The 25,719-nt window shown below is 48.8% G+C and overlaps 1 protein-coding gene across 6 annotated transcripts in view; it reads right to left on the reverse strand.

The window, feature by feature from the left end:
* The window catches only part of LOC139265290 (SLAM family member 5-like), an 84,759-nt gene that overhangs the window by 20,442 nt on the left and 38,598 nt on the right, over nt 1-25,719 (reverse strand). For 5 of the 6 annotated variants that reach the window (XM_070882246.1, XM_070882249.1, XM_070882244.1 and 2 more), the window contains one exon: nt 17,072-18,091. The exons of the other annotated variant lie outside the window; for it this stretch is intronic. In XM_070882246.1, the coding sequence (XP_070738347.1) occupies nt 17,697-18,091 (395 nt within the window). In that variant the 3' untranslated portion in view covers nt 17,072-17,696. Of the gene's footprint in view, nt 1-17,071; nt 18,092-25,719 lie in introns of those variants that run through there. 6 annotated transcript variants of the gene reach the window in all.

The raw sequence follows: 25,719 nt of genomic DNA on the forward strand, positions 1-25,719 counted from the left end.
TCATTCATTCACCGCAGTGAAATCCATTCGCGAGAGAAAAATATATTACAAAACATTGAAATGACAAACTTAACCGACTCGTTTTATAAGACGCCGGTAAATATTATTACGGTCAAAAACGTTTGAAAAAATTCTTATTCATCTTTACCGGAAAATCGCCGATTGCGTTTCACTTCAATCTAAACGAAAAAGGGAAGTTTCCAGTTTGTTTTAATTACCCTCCTGCTTTTTATTCACTGCGGAATCCGCTCACCTCGTTGTCAATTCTGGGTGAAATATTTTCGCCAGCTTATTTTTTAAATGTCCCACTCTGAAAACAAATTATCCAGTTTCTATTAAACGAGTTTATAATGACCCCGCTCTGCGCTCTGTCACTACTATGTGTCCAGTCCGCGTCGCTCAGTCTTACAGTCCCCCTCTCTCATTCACTCCTCCCTGACTCGTAGCCTCCCTCCCTCTCCATTTCCTAAAATTGGACCATCGTTAAGTTGAGGGATTCATCTTGGGGCAGCATCCTACAAAGAAATTCAGCAAAGTTCTACACATACCCCATGAAGTGTAATTTTGCTGCCCCGGTAACACGATTTTGCAGATAAAATACCAGAAGCAGCGGAACTGCTGGTTTCTGAGCAGGTCCTAGTGATAACAAATTAATTGCTGCAATAAATCACTTGATCTAATCGTAAATTTTCTGACCCTCCTTGGGATATTGCATCAATCCGCTAATAATATCAACTAGTTAGAAATGTTTAATTATACAATGCAATTATTTGATTGCCAGATTAATAAAATGCAATGTGAAAATATTCACATCAAAAACTACCATCGGTGTTGCTGTGGATCGTGACCTTCACCAGCGTGGGCGAATTACGATTTCTAATGCTCATGTTCCCCACATTTCTATTGGCGTGTCGGCTGATTTCATGCTCTCACAGTGCTCACATCTGCACTGGGCATTACAAAGATCAAACATCCAGCTTCAGAGACGTGTGTCTGTGTTTCCAGCCGCTTCCTGCTGTACAACCCCACCATCTGATCAGAAAGTAACTTTAACGTCTTACACATTTTCCATTCAACTATTGAAAAGACTTGAAATGAACAGATCTGTGGAGCGTGCGTGGGAGGGCCTTTGCTTTCCACCCACCAAGACAAGACTGTCAGCCGTGTTTATTTTGTACACAAAGCTATAAACAATGTCCAGATTGAAGCAATGATACTAAGTCCCAATTTGTTCCTCTTTGATGAAGTTCACCCAAACCTGGTGTTAATTAGTCACTTTTTGTCCTTTCACATTTATTGAATCTTTGCAAAAAGCCACATGCTGTTTTTAATGGTATTCATACTTGTTTTGTAATTATTATCCTTTGGGTAATTCTGGTTAAAGTAACAAATAATGGATGTGACCAATCGCATAGCACTGGCAGGCCATGTGTGTCTTGTGGAGTGGGAGTGCGAGGCAGTTTCAGTCGGTATTATTTAGAGAGGGATGGACACAGTTGAATCCCTCAAACCTCTTTCAAATCATCATTTATTGGGTCTGACACTTATAAGGAGGCAGAGAAGGCCAAGGAACAGGTGAGCTTGACCAATAACATTCTTCCAGTTACAGAGGGACATTGGCAGAGGTCTGGAAGCAGATTACCTGTCCATGCTTTTGATTCAGGAAATGGTGTGTAGTATGGTTGGAGTTAAAAGAGCAAAAAAATAACATTAAAATTAGGCTCAACAATGTCAAACAGCTGTTGTTGGTAGTATAATGTTATTGGTGACCAAAAACTGCTGTTTGTTTCTTTTCTTATATCATCCTTTTGATTCCCTTTTCATGTACCATATGTGAGATACAACCACAAAGTCCAACTAAACCTTGTGAAAAATTAAATTTTCCATGGCACTGATACTTTACACTTGTAAAAATGAGAAATGATGATTCACATTCATGGGGTGTCAGTAACAGCTTGCAGTGATCCAAAATCAACATAAACCCATTTTCCAATATACCCAGTGTTTGATCATAGAATGATGCAGCACAGAAGGCAGGCACTCGGTCCATCGTGCCTGTACCAGCTCTTTGAAAGAGTTATCCAATTAGTCCCATTCCTCTGCCCATTCTCCAAAGCCCAGCAAATGTTTCCCTTCAAATATTTATCCCATTCCCTTTTGAAAGTTATTATTGAATCTGCTTCCACCACTTTCAGGCATTGCATTCCAGATCTTAACAACTCGCTGCATAAATAAATGTCCCCTCATCTCGCCTCTGGTTCTTTTGCCAATTACCTTCGATTTGGGTCCTCTGGTGACTGACTCTTCTGCCACTGGAAACACTTTCTCCTTATTTACTCTATTAAAACCCTTCAAGAATCCCATCTTGTCCTGCCACCTTCAAAGTTTTGTGTACGTACATCCCAGGTCTCTCTGATTCTGCACCCTTTTTAAAATTGTACCATGTAATTTATATTGCCCCTCCTCATTCTTCTGACCAAAATGCATCAGTTCACACTTCTCTGCGTTAAATGCCATGTGTCTGTCCATTTCACCAGTCTGTCTAGTTCCTCCTGAAGTCTGTTACTATCCTCCTCACTGTTTGCTATATTTCCGAGTTTTGTGTTATCTCCATCCTTTCCTCCCTTAGCAACCGAGGATGCATCCCATCCAGACCTGGTGACGTCTTTACTTTGAGCGCTGCCAACCTTTTATGTACCTCCTCTTTATTGATGCTCAACAATTAAGAAGAAGTGATCAGGTGTTGGCAAGTTTTAAAAGCCTGCAGAGATTGTATGAGGAAGGCAAGACTGCAGAACGTAATGTGCTGCTATGGAGCTGAGCAATTGTGACTGCAGAGCTAGAAAAGGAACAATAATCAAGCTACAAAAAATAGACATGAGCCTGATTTACACTAAATTAGGCACTAAAATTATGCATTTAAAACACAGTAATATAACATTTACAGTTACAGTTTGACATAGAGGAGCAGACTCTATTCCCAGCTTCATAAACATTAGCAGTACATTTGAGAAACTAATAACTCTATCTTCATATTCGTCCTTTGAACCAAAACATTAAGATTAAAATGATGCTTGATATCAGTTCCGAGAGTGTAGGTTTTAAGTTTGAAAAATTGCAATCATTACTCTGAACAAAGCAAAAATAACATTTCAGGCTCACAATCTTTTCTGCGCACCTGGTTTTTGTGTTATGAAGATGTAAATTATTCTGCAGAATATGACAAAATATGACCAGAAGGAATACATCACAATATACTGATTCCTGGTTTTAAAACTCAATGTCACTTGGCTATGATTATACTGCCAGATCCATGGAAATGTTTGAATAAATATTGTTGCAAAAGTGGCAGTATAACTTGGGCTTCAGGTCACAATGTGACTCCCAAGTGCATGAACATCAAGTGACATGAGACCACCTCCACAAAGGCATCTCGTACTCCGGTGTACAACCAGACTAAAAAGATGCTCAGCCTGTCCTTTGTATAATTTGGGCACTGTATAAACATAGTGCTGAAGTTTTTATTACTATTATCAGAAAGCAAATACTATCACCTGCTCTAACTTGATATTAAAAAATAGCCATTGGAGAACCGCTGGTCAAAATATCTCTTACTTGGAAAGTGTTGCAGGAAAGCACAACCCATCCTGCACCTCACAATCGACATCTATCAATCTCAGGCTGGTCTTCTACTATGTTGAAGTCAGTCTTACCATTTTTCACCTGTGTAGAATTTAAATCCCAAGTCACTTTCCATGTCTGATTTGAATTCCGTGACTGAAAACCACAAACATGGCTGATGCTCCCCAGTAACAGACCAGCGATATACCTCCCCAGGGTCAGGGCCCAGAAGAGATCAGGGGGCAGTGGGAGGCCTGGAGGTCGGGGAGCAGCGGGAGGCCCGGAGGTTGGAGGGCAGTGGGAGGCCCGGAGATCAGAGGACAGGGAGAGACCCGGAGGTCGGAGAGCAGTGGGAGGCCCTGACGTCGGAGCAGTGGGAGGCCTGGAAGTCGGAGGGCAGCGGAGGCCCGGAGGTTGAAAGGCAGTGGGAGGCCTGGAAGTTGGAGGGCATCGGAAGGCTCGGAGGTCGGAGGGCAGTGGGAGGACGGAGGATTTGGAGCATTGGGAGACCCGGAGGTCGGAGGGCAGTGGGAGGCCCGGAAGTCGGAGGGCAGTGGGAGGCCTGGAGGATGGGGAGCAGCGTGAGGCCTGGAGGTCAGAGGGCAGCGGGTGGCGGGAAGTTGGAGGGCAACGGGAGGCCGGGAGGACAGGGAGCAGCGGGAGGCCCAGAGATCGGAGGGCAGCGGGAGGCCGGAGGGCAGTGGGACATCTGGCGGATGGTGAGGCCTGGAGATCATGGAGCAGGAGCGGCGCAGTGTGGACCAGCAGCGGGGTTGTGGCCCAGGAACGGCACAGCATGGGCCAACAGCGAATTCGTGAGGCCGCCCCTGCATCCTATGAAACCCAGGGAGAGAGGCCCTGTGGGAAGGACAAAGGAGGACAGTAGGAGTATGTGTGTTTATCTGTACAGTGGAACCTGGTCTCCAGTCGTCTTGAATCCCCTTGCCACTGGACCAAGACCTTGCTCTGTCAAGCCCATGTGGTAACTGGTGTGCAATGGTCACAGCATGTTAAAAGAATACACGCACAGGCATATTCCACCCTTTGAAATGAAGTTTGAGACCTGGAACATCAGGACCTTCATGGACAATGCCAACAACGACAGATCGGAATGGTGCACTGCTATGGTTGCCTGGGAGCTCAGACGTTTTGACATCTACATCGTCACCCTAAGCGAGACCCGGTGGTCAGGGGAAGGCCAGCTCAAGGAACAAGGTGGTGGTTATACCTTCCTCTGGAAAGGAAAACCAGAAGATCGCCGCCTTCATGGGGTTGGCTTCACCATAAAAAATGAACTATTGGGCCATCTCAGAGACTCCCCTTGTGGGATAAAAGAATGCCTCATGAATTTTCGGATCACCCTAGCCCAGAATCAGTGCACTACGGTCTTCAGCGCGTATGCCCCAACACTGGAAGCTACAGACGAGACCAAAGAGGAGTTCTACTCCAGCCTTCAACTACCTATCCCAAGTACTAATGGATGACAAGGTGATCCTCCTGGGTGACTTTAACGCCAGAGTTGGGAAAGACACAGACCTCTGGGGAGGTGTGATTGGCAGAGAGGGCGTCGAGCAAACTAACTCCAATGGTACCCTCCTCCTGACGAAATGCTTAGAACATGGCCTTGTCATAACCAATACCCTGTTCCATCAGAAAGACAAGTATAAAGCTTCATGGCAGCACCTTCGCTCCAAGCACTGGCATCTGCTAGACTACGTCATCATCCAAGTGAGGGACCGCAAGGACGTGCATATCACCCTTGCCATGACAGAAGCTGACGATTTCTGGACGGACCACCACCTAATCTGCTCTGTCATCACCATCAACGTAGCCCCAAAACAGTAACGGCAACAGAAACAATGCTGTAGGAAAATCAACGCTGGGGCACTCCATGACTCGGCTGAGAAAGCACTATTCAACCAGCGCCTCACTGCCAACCTGGCGACTCCCAGTGACCCAGAGATGCAGAATGTCCACAATGCCTGGTCTGTCCTCAAGACCTCCATAATTAGCACCTGTGAAGAGACGTTCGGTCATTTGACCAGGAAACACAAAGACTGTTTCGACGAGAATGACCAAGAGATCCAGGAGCTAATAAGCTGCAAGTACAAGGCATTCTTGGATTGGAAACAGCAACACAACTCGAGTGCAAGAAAGCAGCTCTACAGATGTCTGAAGGCCGAGGTCCAACAAAAATCTCGCAACCTAAAGAACAGATGGTGGGTGGAGAAAGCGCAGCAGATCCAGCAACTAGCCGACAACCATGACATGCGTGGATTCTTCAGCGCAGTCAAGACCACCTACAGCCCAAGCACCCAAGCCCCTACCCGACAGCAGGCCAAGAATGGAGAGGTACTCATCAAAGGAAGAGAGGCAGTCAGTGCCCGCTGGATGAACACTTCAAAGATCTCCTCAACTGAGACTGTGTCTTCGACGTGAGTGTCCTCGACTCCATCCCGCAGCATGCTACCTGCCACCATCTCAGCACAACCCCAGCCTGGCATGTGGTAGAAAAGGCCATCCATCAACTGAAGAACAACAAGGCCTCAGGAGCAGATGGAATCCCCGCTGAAGCATTAAAACATGGCGGAGAAGCACTTTTAGCACAAATACACAATCTAATTTCTCTCATCTGGAAGGAGGAGAGCATCCAGGGGATCCCGGAGACGCGGTTATGTAAGGGGTGGTTTGCAGGGGGTCAGCTTTCCCTTCTGACCTTATATGAGCGGTTCCGAATCGCTCCCACACCCTTGGTTCTAAACACCGGAATTATGAAGGGACTGTGACAGACTTGGACAGACAATCGGTTTCAAGGTAGGAAGCAGGTATGGCTTTATTGTGTTTAAAAATAAGTAAAAGGCACACCTTTAATAACACACACAGACCAATACACACTGAAGGGTACAACACATTGAATAAAATGTCAAATTACAGCCTGTGGGGAAAAGAATACAGCTTAAACTCTAAATGGGGTAAAGAGGAGAATGCAGATACATTTACACAAGTTATCCCAGCCTGCCCCCCCCTCTCCCAATTCCCCTAACTAACTAAGTTATAGCTCTGAGGGTTCAGGGACTATGCTCACCAATCCCTTTAGACAGTTGCCGGTGAATCACGGTTTCGGGGTTCGCTGCACTTGGCCTTCTAGGCGAGCCGTACTCCGGACGGAGGAGAGGACTTCGGACTGCGTAGTCTTCGGTTGGGGTGCGTCCATTGATGCGGTAAGTTGCGTTTTGGATGTTTGGGGTAAGTACCCACTTTCTTTGGTTAGGAATAGTTTTAGTTAGTCCCTTTTGGTAATTTCTCCCCCGTTGGTCATTCAGAAGTAGTTTGTAGAGTGAAAATAAAGGTCTATTCTTCAGCTTTTGCTGAGTTGGTTTCGGTTAGTTGTTTCGTTGGTTGTGGTAGCCTGGGTTTGTCAATTTGGTTGCTGACAACCTTCCATTGCGTGGGCCTCATGCTCAGTCGGTCCTTGATGATTTCTTGTAGGTTCCTTCACGACTCCAATTCTTCACTCCGGCTGCTTGTGTCTGTCTGTGTTCCTTTCGAGTCTGTGTCCTGCTTCGTTCTCCTGTGTTCTGCTAGTCTTGTGTTCTGCTAGTTTTGAGTTCTGCTAGTTTCTGTGTTCTGCTAGTCTGTGTTCTGCTAGCTTTGAGTTCTGCTAGTTTTGAGTTCTGCTAGTTTCTGTGTTCTGCTAGTTTTTCCTTGTAAAACTGGGGGATAGATATATCCCCCCAAAAAAGGCTCTGTTATCTCCCATCAAATCTCTTGGGCTCTGTTTAAACTGTTCTGTCCATTGATTTTCAAATGTCTCCTTTGTCAGCAGTAACTCGATTAGGGTGTGAGAATGTGCTATCACTGGTTTTGCATTGTTTTAGGATTGTCCAGTTTTTCTGACCATGATTTCCATTGTGCTTGATTGGGTAATTCGATTATCTCTTAGGGGGTGAATAGCCTGGGGTCCTTAATACACGAATTTGGCCCCACCTCCTGTATTTGGTAACTCTTTTTCGCAGCCAAGATGTTGTAGAATCTTAAAATTGATATGCTCCTTCCCATAGATGTTTAGGGGATCTCAAGCTTCTGTAATTTAGGTCCATTTTGAATTCCCTTTCCTATGAGTCCAAACACTGGGGGGGGTCTCCATGAATGCATCCCCTTTTATCCCCCGCAGGCTTCGTCTGCCCCTTTAAACTCATTTTAAAAGCCCAGAAAGGGATTTTTCTCCTCTGCAGGGGAAAGGTACCTGGAATCTTTGCGAGATATTGGTAAATTCTACATTCCCATCCTGTGATACCATATCACTTATGGTATCCTTCTTCGAGGTGAGCAAAGTTCCTGACTCCCAAGAGATAACCTTCCCCGTAAATTAGCTAAACTAATACCCAAAATGCATTACACTTATGCAACATCACCATAGATGCACACTTTTCCCTTTAAAGGTACAAACCTTTTACATTTATACCCTCCCAGCTTGGAGGGGGTTCAATCACTACAATTGCATTTGAGCACAGTTACATTTCATTTCAGTTACATTATATCCACCAGCATATAGGCAACGTACAACCACATTACGGAAGGAAAAAAACATAGATTAAAATTAAACAACATCAATTGGTCTCCTGAGGTTTGTCCATCACCCGGTAATGTCTGGATCCTGCCCTTGAGAACTGCTCTCAGGCTGGCTGACACACAAGACAAACTCAAAATAATCACCTAAATATTACTGCAACATTAACCTCAATTCTAAACTTAACCTTAAAATGTAAAATGGTGCAATCAGCTGCCTTAAACTAAAATTAGAGCTATTTACAACCGCCACCCGTCTCCGGGTGGCCTGGTTAGTCCCTGTCAGGCCCATGCCTTGTGCGGCCTAATAGCCGCCAGGATGCTAGGGTTTCCCCGCAGCCGGTGAGCTGGAGACCCTTGTCTCTGGGGCAGCTCGTTGCTACTGCTCCTGTGAGACCCTCACCGCTGGAGACGGCTGGCTGGTGGTCCCTACTCTGAGCGGCCTCTGTACTTCTGACCTTCGGCCTTTCCTGTCGGGCTGCCCTTCTCCTAGGGTAGAATCGCTGAGGCTCAGATGCCGGTGACCATGGTATCTTTGGCCGTGGTGTACGGAGGTTCCTTCTCAGGGCTTGGGTTACTGGGGGTGCGTCCGAATCCCAAACGATGGGTGGGATAGCCCCTCCAGTACTGCAATTCACCGCCCCTATAGGCACGGTTTCTGAGCCTGCCACATTCCCTGTTCACCCTCCACCGTTGGGGGCGGCCAACGGAGGGTCCCTGTCCTGAGGACGGTTCACCCCTCCCGGCTGCCCTCTGTGCTTGGCTGACCCTGGGTTGTACAGCTTGCACTGGCTGATGTGGAACTACTTAGTACGGCGGGGCAGCTTTATGGCATAGACCATCAGGCTTGCCTTGTCCACACTGGAGAAGTACCACCAACGCTGCCTCCGTAAGATCCTGCAATTCCATTGGAAGGATAGGCGCACCAACGTCAGCGTTCTCGCTCAGGCCAACATCCCCAACATCGAAGCACTGGTCACGCTCGATCAATTCCATTGGGCGGGCCACATCGTCCGCATGCCAGATACGAGACTCCCAAAACAAGCGCTGTACTCGGAGCTCCGACACAGCAAGCGAGCCCCAGGTGGGCAGAGGAAATGTTTCAAGGACACCCTCAAAGCCTCCTTGAAAAAGTGCAACATCCCCACCGAAACCTATGAATCCCTGGCCTAAGACTGCACAAAGTGGAGGAAAAGCATCCGGGAATGCGCCGAACACCTCGAGTCTCTACGGCGAGAGCAAGTTGAAGCCAAGTGTAAACAGCGGATGGAGCGCACGGCAACCCAAGCACCCCACCCACCCGTTCCCTCAACCACCGTCTGCCCCACCTGTGACTGAGACTGTAGATCCCGCATAGGACTAATCAGCCTCATGAGAACACATTTTTAGTGTGGAAGCAAGTCATTCTCGACTCCGAGGGACTGCCTAAGAAGTATTCTAGCACACCTTTATGGACACCTACGCACACCAATCGATCTCGGTCCCACGTCCAGAAGAGATTGTCATGTGGTCCACCCTAAATTAGGAGACAAAGGGGCCAAAATTGCTCCTTCGCTGGAGGCCTGTTACTGCCGGAAATCGGCGGCCACGCTGTGGAGTGCAATGGCCGCAGATTTTTCGTGTAATGGCCGCCATTTTTTAAATACCGCTCCTGCCGTATCCCAGCGGTGACCCGCTCCCCACCTACCGCTCCACTGCTGCTGATCCGTCCTAAGTGCGACATAAGAGTGCTCACTGCCGATATTCCCTGTCGACAGCAAAATTCCGGCAAAAACATCTTCCTCCCACCAGGCGGTGCCAAAAGCTACTTTTTTTTGCTGGTACAGTGAGGCTGTACTCCTTGTAAAATGACGGTGCGGCTCCCATTAAAGGGGATGGCCTACTGCCGCGCCACCATGTGTTATTTTGTTGGTCGACTACCATGTCATTTAGTTTAATCTCATAGGCTGGATTTTCTGCTCTTTTTCGCCTCTGTTTGCGCCCTGGTGGGCGGTAAATGCTCTTTTTCGGCGTTATACCAGGTGTCCAGATTTTAGCTCCTGGCCGGTAGATTCGGTTACTGATTTGCGGCAGTGCAAAAACTTAACGCCCCGTTGACCATTTTGACTGAGATCATGACGTCAAATCATCGGGCCCCGGATAGAACATTCGACCCTTACTCCTTATTTAACGCCCACCCCAGGAAACGCCTGAAAAAAACAGGCGGCTCCAGGGTGCGGTAGGCGGTATTGACAGCATTTTTAAATGAAGGGATGAGGATCCTACATTGCAGGTCACATTGATGAACACAATTGCGCACATAACGCTGCATGAAGCTCCGATTTGCAGACTTCTTTTATCTGCCATTGCATTGCCCTTACAACTTCAGTGAGAGAATTTAATGGTGGCATTACTAGTTTGCGAGCGTATCATGCTCCATGCTATTGCCAGGCTTTGCCAATCTGGATGAAGGACTCTTGACCATGTCGGCCCATGGATGAAGAGAGACCGAAGACATCCAGGGAGGAGGCCTCACCCCCCCACGAGTTTCATCATCATTATCATCATCGTCATCATAGGCGGTCCCTCGAACGAGGATGACTTACTTCCACACCAAAAGGTATGAGTTCACAGATGTTTCAATGAAGGACTAAATATTCCAGTCCTGAACTCGAGGGGTGGAAGATGCCTGTGCGTGGATTTTTTTAACGAGTGGTGACCGTTGCACATCAACCACCACACTGGCTTGACAGAGCTAGGCCTTTATTCATTGGCAAGGGTTAACCAGGACGACTGGAGATCTGCTCTGTTGCACGGACCTAGTGCGCACACATATCGCAGTGTGGGCAGGCCCGTGCTGCCCCTGGGCCCTCAGCTCTACTGGGCCCCGTACCTCATTTGCTGCACTTCCGCCACAATCTCTCACTGCTCCTCTGCCATGGTCTCTTGCCGCTCATCCACCCCGACCTTCCCACTCCTCTGCTGTACCTGGGTCCTGCCGATGTTCCGGCCCATGTTGCAAATGGCGACCTGTGTTTTGATGACACCACCCAGTCGCCCGCATCGAAGCCATCGCACACTTGGAGCAGCTCGCGGTGGAAGTTGAAGTGGCATGCTCCAGCTCTTTTATCCTCCCGACCTGTGGTGGTGACCTCTCGCAGGTTGGGGTGGCCCACGATATAAACCTGGGGTTTGCAGGCACCAACGCTCAGACCTCCAGCTCTCTGAGGAGCAGTGTGTGAGAAGGCTGTGCTTCCGAAAGGAAGTGCTGACAGAGATATGCCAGCTCCTACGGGCAGACCGATGATTGGATTGCTCTGGAGGCAGCCTTCAATACTTCCCTCAACAGGTATTCAAATTTATTGTAGTGTGCTACATGCTGCACAACTTGGCCATCATGAGGGGCCAGGCATTGCCTGTGGAGATTGCATGTCAACCTCAGGAAGAGAAGGATGACGGAGGAGCCTGGCAAGGCCCCCATTGGATAGCCACCCCATCCACAGGGGACGCAGCATGGAGATGCTGCCGGACCAAGAGTCGCACATCTCCAGCTCATAATGGACCGGCTCTCCTAAATGGAGGAAACTGAGGGATGGAACTAATACTGGACACGCTATGTGTCCCCATAAAGGCACATCTCCGGTGAACATTGGAATGATGCACAAGACACCAATGGCAAATGATGATTCATCTATTTTACTGCAACAAAGTCACAAAAACTCCTCCCACCAAAATAAAACCATACAATATACAACATTATGTTGGAGGGCACTAAACAACAATGAAACTTATTTACCACCCCGAAATTTGGCTCGTGCACACAAAGTCTGTTGTGTAATGCCGGATTTAACGCCCATGCTCATGGATCTTAATTCTTTTGCCAAATATTTCAGTCGAGGGCGCAAACTATTTTCAGGCGGTTTCTTTACCCCGAAATCGGGAAAGCTGAAAATCAAGCTCTATAGATCCAACACAACAGAATCTACTTGATATAATGGCATACAGAGGCAGTTGCTGCCTCATCTGGGGTGCCTTAACTCAACAACTTCCCACGCAGCAGAAGAGCTCACATTTGCAGAGTTTGGGAGGAAGTCAAACAAAAGCAAATCTGAATGTGGAGGTGAGTGCCGCAAAGGTCAGAATGTTGAGGTGTGGAGGTACTTCGCAGAGCAGGGGAGCTTTAAGATTAAGATCTCACGGGGGCATCTCCATGCATCAAACACTTCACAATAATACAAAAGTTTCAGTATGAATGCCTGACTCTGGATTTATATTGAAACTCTGGTATTATTGCTAAGTGCAAACTATTTTGTAGCTACACTAAAGGTGTGGTATTAATGCACCATAAAACTATTTGGCTAGCTTTTAGGAAAGAAAAACAACACATTTTACAAAATTGCACTTGCAGACATCTTAAATTCAAGTTCATTCACCATGATGTTCCATCCATTCATTTTACTGGAGAGGAAATCATGGAGAGTGCATGCCTGAATGCCCAATGTGTGTTGCTGGTGGGTCAGCTTACCCGTACAATTACCCTTTAGATCTCACTATTGTTTAATTCTGTGGGAAGGAAATTCAATCTTATTAGTGCCTCTGCTATAAATACTTGAAGTGTCATGATTGAACATAAGTATCATAAATGCACATGATAAATGTGAATGAGGAAGGCCAATTAGTCAATCCTCCCTCACCGATCCAGAAAGAGCCTACTGTTCACCCGTCACAACATCCAACTATTTTAATTGTTTCCAAGGCTTTTGCCTCCTTTACCCTACCCAGAGTTTCAGTCCATGTGTTGACCATTTTTTGTGTGAAGGAAAACCTTTGACACCAGTCCCAGTTTGTCTTTTAGCCAGTCTGAACCTGTGCCGCCTTCAATGAAGCATGAGAATTGCAAGCCAATTCTTAACCAACTACCACCATTTGGATCTGTGCATTGCATGTTTAAAGTAACAGAGATAGGGAAAATAAGGCATCCAATAATAGAAACCAAGACACCAAACTCAGTGGTGGGAGGAAACCCAGCAAGATACTATCAAGGGCTGCTTGAAAAGCTCATTTCATAAGGTTAACTGCCTCAATCCATACGCACAGTCAAAACGTTTTTTTTTCCTTCAACAAAATGTTGTAAACTTTGCACTACTGAGAAATTGAGAGATTGGCACTGTCATTATGGAAAGAGAGAGACGGAGGTGTGGGGAGGTGGGCTAGTGCTCCCCCATCCCAAGTTCCTAACCCCGCCCCCACCCCCAGCCCAAGTCTATGCCACCCCCCAGCCCAATTTCCTGACCCCACCCCAGCCCAAGTTCTTAACCCGCCGCCAGCCCAAGTTCATGCCCCTTCCCACCGCATTGCGTATGGGTCACAGACTGCTAACACTTTTATTGGTTATGAAGTGAATAGTGACAGTGTTGTAACTTCCGGATTTCGTCTCTTGTCACAGACGCACTGAACTTTCCAAGAAATTGGGTGTGGGTGTAAAGCGGGTGGGGTTAGAAGAATGTGATCCATCTTCCCTGAGTTCCTTCTCTCCCCTCTGATCACCACTCCCACATCCCATCTCTCTCCCCCAGTCTCTGGCTCTCTCCCCCAGTCTCTCTCAGTCTCCCACCCCAGTTTCACCTCCGTCTCTCTTTCTCCCTCCCCACCCCCCAGTCTCTCTCGCCCGACACCCTTCCAACCCCCCCCGCCCCCCCCCCCCCCCCACCAGCCCCCATTACCCCTCTCTCTTCCCCAGTTTCTATCTCTTTCTCCCGGTCTCTCTCACTCTCCCCCCCAATACTGTCTCTCTCTCTCTCCCACCGGTCTCTCTCTCCCCCTGTCTCTCACTCCCTGCCCCGGCTCACTCTCTCCCCCCTGTCTCTCTCTCCCTTCCCCCACCGCTGGCTCTTTCTCCCAATCCTCCCGCCCACCCCCCATGTCCCCTCTCTCTCCCATACTCTCTCTCTCCCATCGGTCTCTCTTACCCCAGGCTCTCTCTCTCCCCACCGTCTCTCTCTTCCCCTTCCCATCTCTCTCTCCCCCTTCCCATCTCTCTCTCTCTCCCTTCCGCCATTTCTCTTCCTTCCACCACCCCTTTTCTTTCTCCCTCCGCCCACCCCCGTCTCTCGCTCTCCCACCCCCTCCGTCCCGGTCTCTCTCTCCCCACCACCCCGCCAGCCCGTCTCTCTCTCCACCCCCACCCCCCCTGCCGTTCTTTCTCTCCTCTCTCCAAATCCCACCCCCCCCCCACCCCCGACCCCGGTCTCTCTCTTCCCCACTGACTCTCTCCCTCCCCTCCCCCCCGGGTCTCCCTCTCCCCCCCTCCCCCGGTCTCTCTCTCTTCCACTACCTCCTATGTTTTGTCTCCCACAGAAGGCTGCGAAAATGTTTCAAATAATACAAAACCTAGAACCAGCTCCACGCGGCTCATAGTTGTGGTGTGGCCCCACTTCACATTCGCGACTGAAACGAGGGCCCATGCTCAAAAAGGGGGCAGAGTCCAATGCGAGCATGTGCAGAAGGACAGATAAAAACCTAGTGCAAATAATTACTCTGTAAAGTTACAGTGGGATCTCAATGATGTCAGTAGGCCGCAACGTGTATCTGTAAAGAAGGACCCTGTTGGCTCCGGGCACTGTCCTTGCGGCCTGCTCAGGAGAGCAGGTTAGAATTGCAGGTGTTGCGATCCTGGCGGGTTTCGGACAGGCAAGAGACAGGGCGATTTTAACTGTGCAGCCACTAGGTTTCCGCTTCGCAAGTAGGGTTAAAATTGCTCCCAAGGTCTACCTGACTATTTCTTTCTCTATTTTTTGCGGTAACAGATAATGCTATGGAAGTCTATCCCAGCACCCTCAGCACCAGTGTAAGCGGTCTGTTGCCTTTACTTTTGCTGAGGACCCCACTTCTCGCACCCTGTATTGCTGCAAGTGCAAGGCTAAAAAATGAGCAGCAGTTGTGCTAAACAAGAATGAAGTGGGGTTAGATTAACATTGATGGCACTCTGAAAGCAGTTGCAGAAGAGCTTGAGATCAAGAGAGAATGATTAAAAGAAGGACTTGAAGCTGATATGTTGGGGGAGCAGGAGGATAAAGGACTTGCAAATATTGACTAAGAAAAAGTTTGTGAAGAGTTTGTTTCTAAAATGTCAAAGTTTAATTTGGATCCCCCTGAGGCTCAGCTGAGTGGTCAGTGAGTAACTGAGTCATGTAGACCCGACTTTCCATTTGAGATTGCTGGACTATCGCCCATTTATTGCCCAAATAGGCAAGCTATTGCCCATTTTACCTTAAAAGTGGAAAGTTGGGCTGGAACATTGCCCAAAAATTGCCGGCCCAACTTTCGTGTCACATCGCCCACAGCAACTTTCGGCACATCGCCCACACATCACCGGGCTGATCGCTCGCCGAAAAAATCGTTGGACATCGCTGGAGAAAAACTGCTTTTACCTGCCACTCTTCACAGAATTTGGCACAACAGACGCCATTTTGTACGTCGGAGGAAGTGAGAGGCTGCTTAAAGAGGGGGCTTATAATTTGTGAGTTAATTAAGGGCCTTAGTTACTGATTGATCCACTCACATTTATATTTATTTTAGTACAAAGGGCATTTATAGCAATAGTGATAGCGATGGGGTCTGTAACTTCTTCCATTATTTGTAAATGCTCACATGCTGGAGTCTGCAGTTGGGTTTAGTGAAGGGCCCAATCGAAGAGGTGGCAGACTAATGCAGAGGCGGAGGAGGAGAACCTACACCCGATGAACTTACAGGGAAAAGCAATCTTACTTCAACTTGTCCGATAAAACGTGCCTTAGGAGGCTCCGCTTCCAAAAGGAGGTCATCGCTGAGATATGCCAGCTCATCAAGGGAGATCTGCAGCCTTCCAGCACTATCAGGACCACACTGCTCGTTGAGGTAAAGGTTACTGCGGCACTATCCTTCTACACATCGGGCTCCTTTCAGGCTTCAGCTGGCGACATCTGTGGTATCTCTCAGCACGCCACACATTGCTCCATTCAATAGGTGACTCAAGCCCTTTACGCACACAGGATGGACTTTATAAACTTCCCTATGACCTGTGAAACACAGACCGGGTGGGTTTTGGTTTTCTCGAAAATAGCAAACTTCCCCAAGGTGCATGGAGCAATAGACCGCATGCACATCGCCCTGAAAGCACCTTTACAGGATGCGGAGGTGTTTCGTAAACAAAAGGGATTCCACTCCCTGAAAGTGAAGCTCGTTGTCGACCACAATCAAATAATCATGGCAGTAAATGTTAAATTTCCAGGCAGCATCCATGAGATGCACATCCTGCGTGAGAGCACTGTCTCTGCCCTGTTTAACAGTCAGCCACAAGATCAAGGTTGGTTGCTGGGCGATAAAGGATATGGCCTTGCCAGCTGGCTCATGACCCCCCTGCGTAATCCCCAGACGGAAGCCGAGAAGCGTTACAACAAAAGCCATATAGCTACACACAATATCGTCGAAAAGACAATTGGAGAGCAAAGCAGTGCTTCACATGCCTGGACCACTCTGGGGGCAGCCTACAATACCACTCTGACCAGGTCGTTGAGTTTATTGTGGTGTGCTGCATGTTGCATAACCTAGCTATAAGGAGAGGACAACAATTGCCAGATGGGGCTGCCGGTCCACCTCAGGAAGGAGTGGAGACAGTAGAGGCAGACGAGGAGGAGGAGGAGGCTGGTAAGGACCTCGGGGAAGACAATCAGCCTGGGGATGAATCCATGCCCCCACGCCCTCCCACAAGACTGGAAAAATCCCGTGGAAGTTACGCGGCTGCAAAACTGTTGTGTCAGCAGCTCATAAATGAACGCTTTGCATGAATTTACATTGGGGACAGTCACAGTTACAGTTACGGAAAGACAACAGTTGCAGTTGCGTTACATTTCATCATTGCCTGCTCTGGCCTGGCCATTGTTTTCCAACAGTTGTATTCATGTTTTACCTTATCTTACATTGTTAGAAGACACTGCACAACAATTGTAAAGTGCAATAACATTTTTTAATCATTTGAAAATATAACTACCTTTTTTTGTAACTGTTATACCCACCCCCCAACAGTCAACCAACAATAAATTTAAAAAACAATAAGAACAATATAACAATAATAACAACAATAACAACAACAACGATATAACAACAATAAAGCATCCCCCTCCCAACCTGCGGCCACATTTATCTCCAGGTCCTTTACCCCACCCATGTCTTAACCCCCACCCATTTTTGTCCCCGGGTACCGAGACGAGTCGAGTGTGCAGCGGGCGTCAACAAGACTTCCTGGTATAGGGGGGTGGCGGGGGCGGGGGGCGGGGTGGCGGTGGCTCGATCGACTCTTGGGGTGTTGGAGGGGAAGATGTTCCTGCGGAAACGCCTTCCGAGTCAGAAGGAAGTGCTTCCTCGTGATTCGCTTGTGTGCTGGTGCTGGTGGTTTGTACCTGGTGGTCTGGTGGATGCAGTGCCGTGTACCGCCACAATCGCAAGACACAAGGCATCGATGGAGGCGGTCTGCTCACACATCTCCCGAATCATCTGCAGCATATCCTTCGAATTGCGAGCAGACATCCGTGACACCCTCCATGCACAGTCTCGATACGATCGGCCAGAGGAGGCGTGTGGTGACCTCGCTGACTCGACCTCCATGGGGTCGGCGTGAGCACTAAGATGTGCCTTGGTGCTGCCGGCTGCAACCCACTTGGTCCCACTACTTCTTCTGTCGACGACGACGTTATGGCCGCAGGTCCCACAGGTGATAAATGAGTCTGAGTCTGAGTGACGCTCAGGGCATCCTCATTGGTTGCAAAGATATCTTCATCATCTTCTTCCTCCTCCTCCTCCCCACCCGTGGTGAGGACCACCGGCAATGGTGCAGGTTCAGGTACAGATCTTTCCTCGCTGCGCATTGGCAAGGGTGTTGTTGGACCTGCAAAACACAATTGAGCTTACTGAGCTTATTAGAACGGAAGGGTGCACATCCTGGAGATTTATAATTTCAATTTGCGGTTTAAAATCTATACTTACTCTTGCCGAAGCAACCAGGCTGTTCCAGCCTGCGTTCCGGTGGGACGCAGATGAGACAACGTCAATGATCTCGCCCCATATTTTATGGTAGGCCTGGGATGCAGGTTTCCCATGCCCGACCCCGGGTTAATTGGACCCACCGGGTGTGCACCTCCATGACGAGGGCCTCGTTGGCCTCATCAGAGAAGGGTTTGGCCCTCCTCCTCCCCCCTCCACAACTTGTACACGTTGATCTGTATCAGACATTGCCAGAAATAGCCAGTAATATTCTTTCTCTCTTTTCTCTCTCCTCTCTGTCTCTGCCTTCCTCCTCTCTCTCTTTCTGTCCTCTCTCTCCCTCTACCCCTCCCTTTGCCTTCTGCACATGCATGGATGACCCCTGACCTCCCGAATCGTGAGAAAACCTGTTTGCCAAAAAAAACATCAAATGCACAGAAGGCCATTACTAGGGAAGCCTTGCCGTTTCGCATCGCTAGGGCCCATTTCACATCGCTAGGGCCCATTTCACATCACTGGGCTATCGTCCCCACACCCCCAAAAAGCCGAAAGTAGCAATCCCAAAAATGGGCGATGTTCCAGCGATCCTGAAAGCTGAAACATCGCTAAGGCTGGAACATCATCCATTTTTTGGGGCCTAGCGATCTAAATGGAAAGTCTAGCCTGAAGGATTCCAAGTTCAATTTGTGCTGCAGTAGCTGTTGAGGTTGGCCTGAGCACCCTGGATCGGGAGGAGAAAATCAGGTGGAGTTTTGGGCATAAAACGGGTGCAAAGCATACACCAATTTCTACCCCAAAGAATGAGCAAGGTATTGGAGGATATGTAGTTGCAAAGGAATCCTATCCCAGCACAGGGTCTTCAGTTATAAAGACAGGAGAGGAGAAAACATGAAAGGGGGGGTTAAGGGAAAAAATTAAACAAGAGAAAAAAATGTGATTTACTTCACAGATGTAGCCAATGATTTTGACGTGTCTGCAAGAGTAGTCATCATCATAGGCAGTCCCTCAAAATCAAGGAAGACTTGCTTTCATCCTAAAAGTGAGTTCTCAGGCGACTGAACAGTCCAATCCAGGAATTACAGTCTCTGTCACAGGTGGGGCGGATAGTGGTTGAAGGAAAGGGTGGGTGGGGAATCTGGTTTGCCGCACGCTCCTTCCGCTGCCTGCGTTAGTTTTCTGCATGCTCTCGGCGACGAGACTCAAGGTGCTCAGTGCCCTCCCGGATGCTCTTCCTCCACTTTGGGCGGTCTTTGGCCAGGGACTTCCAGGTGTCAGTGGGGATGTTGCACTTTATCAAGGAGGCTTTGAGGGTGTGCTTGAAATGTTCCCTCTGCCCACCTGGGGCTTGCTTGCCGTGGAGGAGTTCCAAATAGAACGCTTATTTAGGAAGTCTCATGTCAGAATGCAAGAGTAGTAGCTCAAGAGAGAAATGACTAAACATAATTAATCAAATCAGAGATCTTTCTCCTCCTGCTTTTATGTATTTTAATCTTCCCATAAGTCAGTTATACTACAGTGTTAGCAATATAAAGTGGTCTCTACTGTGTACTAATGTAACTGTGTGCTGCAATTTGGGCACAAGGTCACCTGAAGTACACTTGAGTAAGAGGTATGAGATGATTTCCAAGAGCTACTCTTACTGACAGGAAAGTTTTAAAATCGGTCAGTGTCCCAATTGATTGGGTCTCTCGAATGGTGGTGGTGAGTACAAAAGCACAAGACAATTCTGATTGAAGTAAAAACTGAAAGTGCTGGAAATCTCAGCGGGTTAGGCAGCATCAGTGGAGAGAAACAGAGTTAACGTTTCAGGTCAGTGACTGTTCAGAAGCGTTCACTCTGACCACTGACTTCATTTTGAGAACACATTTAACACATTTCTCCTACACCATGATGTTGCTGATCTCCACCATTCAAAATCAGAGAAAATCAGAACTTTAAATTCCTTGGGTGAGAAATTTGATGGTGTAACACTTAGGAGGGGCGTTAATATGCCTCAAATGGCTTAACGCCTGGCCACGTAAATTGCAGCGTCCTGCTGGGAAATTTGGTTCACGGTTACTGGTGGCGCAAAACGCTATTGCCGCGTCGTCTAACTTCAGTCAGATCATGACGCCAGTACGTGTGCAAAGACCCGCTAGCGCCCCGCTCGCAAAATTAGGTGTGGCCGCCACATTTAGCGTCTGCCGCTGAACACACCTGAGAAACCAGGCAGCCCCACCTGCTTTAGGCAATAACTGGAGGCTATTTGAAGGGAGGAGCAACCGGATTAATCGGAGATCACAGTGAGTGCAACGTTTCAACAGAGCATGGTGCGTGAACCTCTTACTTTGCAGCAGCAGATTTAGCTGACCTTACAAGTTCCTAGCAACTTGAGTTTGAGAATTAAATGTGTGCATTATGAGCACACCAGCATCACCTTCTACATGCTCTTGTTAGGCCGTGTCAAGATAGAAGGGCTGTTGGCCATGTCGGCCAATGACTGAGGAGACCCTGTAGACGTCGGGTCAGGAGGCCTCACCCTCTTCTTCTTACACAGTCTCTTGGACTTGCTTCCACACTGAAAATGAGTTCTCAGGTGACTGATGAGTCCAATGTGGGACCTACAATCTCTGTCACAGGTGGGGCAGACGGTGGTTGAAGGAACGGGTGGGTGGGGTGCTTGGATTGCAGTGCGCTCCTTCCACTGTTTACACTTGGCTTCAACTTGCTCCCAGCAAAGAGACTCGAGGTGCTCAGCGCCTTCCCGGATGCTTTTCCACCACTATGAGCGGTATTGGGCTAGGGATTCCCAGGTGTTGGTGGGGATGTTGCATTTTATCAAGGAGGCTTTGAGGGTGTCCTTGAAGCATTTACTCTGCCCACCTGAGGCTCGCTTGCCATGTCCAAGCTCTGAGTAGAATGCTTGTTATGGGAGTCTTATATCGGGCATGTGGACGATGTGGCGCGCCCAATGGAGCTGATCGAGCGTGGTCAATGCTTCGATGCTAGGGATGTTGGCCTGAGCGAGAACACCGATGTTAGTTCACCTATCCTACCAATCGATTTGCAGGATCTTGCAGAGGCAGTGTTGCTGATACTTCCCCAGTGCTTTGAGGTGCCTGCTGTACATAGTCCACATCTCAGAGTCATATAGGAGGGCGGGTATCACTACTGGTCTGTAGACCATGAGCTTGGTGTCGGGTTTGAGGTCCTGGTCGTCAAACACTCTCTTCCTCAGGCGACCGAAGGCTGCTCTGGCACACTGAAGGCGGTGTTAGACTTCGTCATCAACGTCTGCCCTTGTTGATAGTGGCTCCCGAGGTATGGAAAATGTTCCACGTTGTCGTCCAAGGTCTCGTTGTGGATTTTGATAATCGGGGAGCAGTACTGTGTGGCGGGTGCAGGTTGGTAGAGGACCTTTGTCTTACGGATGTTTAGTGTAAGGCCCATGCTCTCAAATGTTTCGGTGAAGGTGTTGATGATGGCTTGGAGTTCGGCCTCCGAGTGTGCGCAGACGCAGGCGTCGTCGGCGTACTGTAATTCAATGACAGAGGATGGGACGACCTTGGATGTGGCCTGGAGGCGGCGGAGGTTGAACAATTTCCCGTTTGTTCTGTAGATTAGTTCCACTCCAGCGGGGAGCTTACTGAGGGTGAGATGGAGCATTACAGCGAAGAAAATTGAGAAGAGCAACGCTCATACCTCAACATATCAGAGGAGCAGTTTGTCAGAAGGCTGCACTTCCGAAAGGAGGTCCTGATAGAAATATGCCATCTCCTTCAGCCAGATCTGCAGCCTGAAATTGGCACCAGGTCTGCACTGCCCATTGCAGTGAAGGTCACTGTGGTGCTGACCTTCTATTCCTTCGGCACCTTCCAGGCTCCATCAGGGCACATATGTAGGATCTCTCAATTTGCTGCACATCGCTGCATCCACGCATGACACAGACTCTGTACAGACGGAGATTTGAGTTCATTACATTCCCAATGAGCAGGGATACACAGGATGAGCGGTCATGTGGGTTTGCCAGGATAGCGGGCTTCCAGATGGTTCAAGGAGCCATTGACTGCACACATGTGGCCTTGCGAGCACCATTCCAGAATGCTGAGGCCTTCTGCAACGGAACGGGATACCACTCCCTGAATGTGACGCTGGTGTGCGACCACAGTGCATCCTCACAGTGTGCCTGCTATCTTGGCAGCGCACATGATGCATTCACCCTGCGTGAGAGCACTGTGCCAGGAATGTTTGAGCCACCACAGGAAGGGTGTGGCTGGTTGCTCGGGAACAAAGTATACAGCCTGGGCACCTGGCTAATGAACCCCCTCCGCAAACCCACCACCCAAGCGGAGCATCGCTACAACGACAGCTATGCGGCCACCTGCAACATGCAGACAATAGTGGTGCTGAAGCAACATTTTCGATGCCTGGACTGCTCTGGAGGCAACCTTCAATACTCCCCTCAACAGGTGTCACTATTCATTGTGGTGTGCTGCATGCTGCACAACTTGGCCATGACGAGGGCCCAGGTATTGCCAGTGGGGATTGCAGGCTCACCTCAGAAGGAGGAGGAAGAGGAGGCTGCTGAGGCCCCGAATGGTGAGCCAGATGAGGAGGAGGAACAGCAGCCACGGAGGAAGCACCGGAGCAATGCTGCCGATGCAAGGGCCACACATCAGCGGCTCATAATGCATCGCTTCTCATGAATGGAGGAAGCAGACGGCTGCAGCTAATAATGACTGTGCTATGTGCTACACTAATGGCACATCTCAGTGAAATTCCACATTACTACACAAGATGGGAATCCAAACAGTTTAAACAACATTTTAAGAACTCCATCAAAAGTCTCGCTTCAAACAGCAGACAAAAAGCCCTCACCAGCAACGAATAAAAAATGTAACAAATGCCCCTTGAAACAGCATAACACACAGTCAACTTCAGCAATATATGTACAAACGCCCCTGCCATTTGTAATTCCATACCAGCTTCCATGTGCCATATTAGGCCCAGACCCATACACCAATAGCAGGCATGAAATAACAACACAATATTTACAATGATATTTACAGGAAGAGAACATCTGCCCATGGTGGTCAAAGTCTTTATTGCGACTTGCTCTCCAATTTCCCGACCCTTTCTGTAACCCTCCTCCCACACCTACTGCTCCTCCTTAATGTGGCCACTATGCCTGCAGCAAGGCTGCTTGAAGGCTGCTGTGTCTTTAAAGCAGACACTACAGACAACCTAGCAGGAAGCTTTGGGCCTGGAAGACCCGGCTGCAGACTGCACCACCTCAGCATCGGCAGCAACAGTCTTGTAAGGCTGGGGTGTAGATGGTGGTAGGTGCAAAGGTGGAGTGCCAGTGGTGGGAGCCGGAATGCTGTCATCTTGAGTAAGGACAGATTCTTCCATTTCCAGCAGCCCACTGCCACTCCCCCGGGGCAGAGCCTCAGCATCTGAAGCAATCTGTTGGAGCACAAATTGATGGCCTGCTTCGGCACTGTCACTTCCCTGTGGACTGTGGGGAACACAGAGAGGATGGCAGCAGTCAGCGTTTGCATGGCGTCAATCTGAGACTGACTCAGAGCAGACAGAATCTGAAATGCAGCAGTCTGCGAGTTCATGCCATCAACTAGTGACTGCATCACAATACAAAGGCCTTGCGTGGCTTCGGCCTGAGATGTGATAGCTGCTGCCATGTCAACCATGGCACGTGCCATCACCTCTGTGACTCCACTGTCACTCATTGAGCCCATCTCCTTCTGGAACCGGGCAAGGTTAGGCTCTATGGGCAGCTGAGAGGCCCTTGAGGCTTGAGGCAGCAAATGCATCCATGCTCTGTGGGACCCTTTTCAATGCACCCATAAGCTCGCGATGCATTACTATGGACTCTCTCGACATAGCCTCCAAGTCCAGGTCCACAGCTGAGTGTCTGAGCAAGACTCATGGGCCGACTCACCTTCCGGGGAGCTGGCCCCCGAGCTTCCCCTCATGCTGGGCGTTGCTGCAAGCCATTGGGGCCAGGAGCCTCAGGCACTTCAAACCCCAAGAATGTTGTGTCTTCCACTGAGGTGGTGTTCCACTCGGTGCAGCTGATGCAGCGTCCCAATCTGGCGCACCACTGTTACTCCCTTCCTCCTCGACTCCCTCCCCATTGGATGTGGAGGGCTCACAGACAGGCTGCTGCACTTCTGGCTCATCATTTGTAAGCACAAAGCAACAGAACTGTGGTTAGCAGCAGGCGAGGGGGCAGGAAGGGAAAAAGGGGGTGTCAATGGACATTTATATTTAAAGGGTGTAAGGCATGTGATATCAAGTGTAAAGTGTCTCACATAAAACGCAAAGGGCATTAACATACAGTCATGATACACAGAGGGCTCGGCTTCGCTGACCGCTAGCGCACCAACTGAAGTGCCCATGATAGCGGACAGTCACTCCTCCACCTCTGTTGGCCCTGGATGTCAGGCTCCCCTCCTCCGGTGCACATCTGCTCACGCCTGTTGTGTGCCAGATTCGACTGCAATAACAAACACAAGGTGTGAGTGAGTGTGCAGCTCATTGTGTGCCACATGTGCCTTCCATAGTTGAATGGCTGCTGCAGTATGGAAATGTGCAGATCTCCATTTGAACCTGCGTGGCTGCGCAGAGTGGCTGTGTGAACGGTGGGATTCGGTGACAACAACCTAAGATTAAGGATGAGGCTGAAGTGTTGCGAATGCATATCAAGAGTGAAACGGTAGTGCGAGGAGGGGTCAGGCTGAGTAGGGAACAAGAAGGTCAGCGACGCTTGGATGCACAGGGCATGGCTGCTGAACTGAGCCTGAACTTTTATGGTGGCTTCACCAACGAAGACCATGGCCTGGTACACATAGTGAAGGAGCAGGTACAGCAAAGATTTTATATTGTGTGACACAGTGAGGTTCACATTATGGCGTTGCAACGTTAATAGAAAGGGTAAGCACCCTGATGACCTTAGTTGAACTTCTTGCGACATTTTGTCTTAGTTCTGGCCACCATGTTCCTGGCAGAGATGAGCTGAGCCACCTCCCTCCATAGCCTTCTAAACTCTCTAGGAACAGGCCTCCTTCCACTAGTAGGTTCCAGCACATTCCACGGCCTCTCACTGCCTCCATTAATGCCTCCGCAGACTCCAGCTGCTGGCTACCTTCATGTTCATCCATTTTCCCGCTCTGAGCAGACTGAGAAGCTGAAACTGCGCATGCACATACTTATCTTACCACGCCTTTAAGAATCGCTGTCCACCATGTATAGCAGCCTTCGCAGCATGCGCATTCATTCTGGACATTTATCGCTGAGATTTTCGGTTCCACTGCCCGAAGAGAATTGTGGAACGACTGATTTAACGTTCCCTTTCCCTTTTGGGGCGCTGAAACCTAATTTTGCCGTAGGCTGCGCAAACTTTCCGAGGGTGCTAGTTACCGCCCTGACAGGATTAACGCCTCAAAATGGGTGATACCAAATTTCCACCCCCCCTTGAAACAGGCTTCTTTTGTTTTTGTATGTATCATTTATTTCCTCGCATTTTCCTTTGCT

This window comes from Pristiophorus japonicus, chromosome 6 (genome assembly GCF_044704955.1).
Source record: "Pristiophorus japonicus isolate sPriJap1 chromosome 6, sPriJap1.hap1, whole genome shotgun sequence".
NCBI classification, from domain to species: Eukaryota; Metazoa; Chordata; class Chondrichthyes; family Pristiophoridae; genus Pristiophorus; species Pristiophorus japonicus.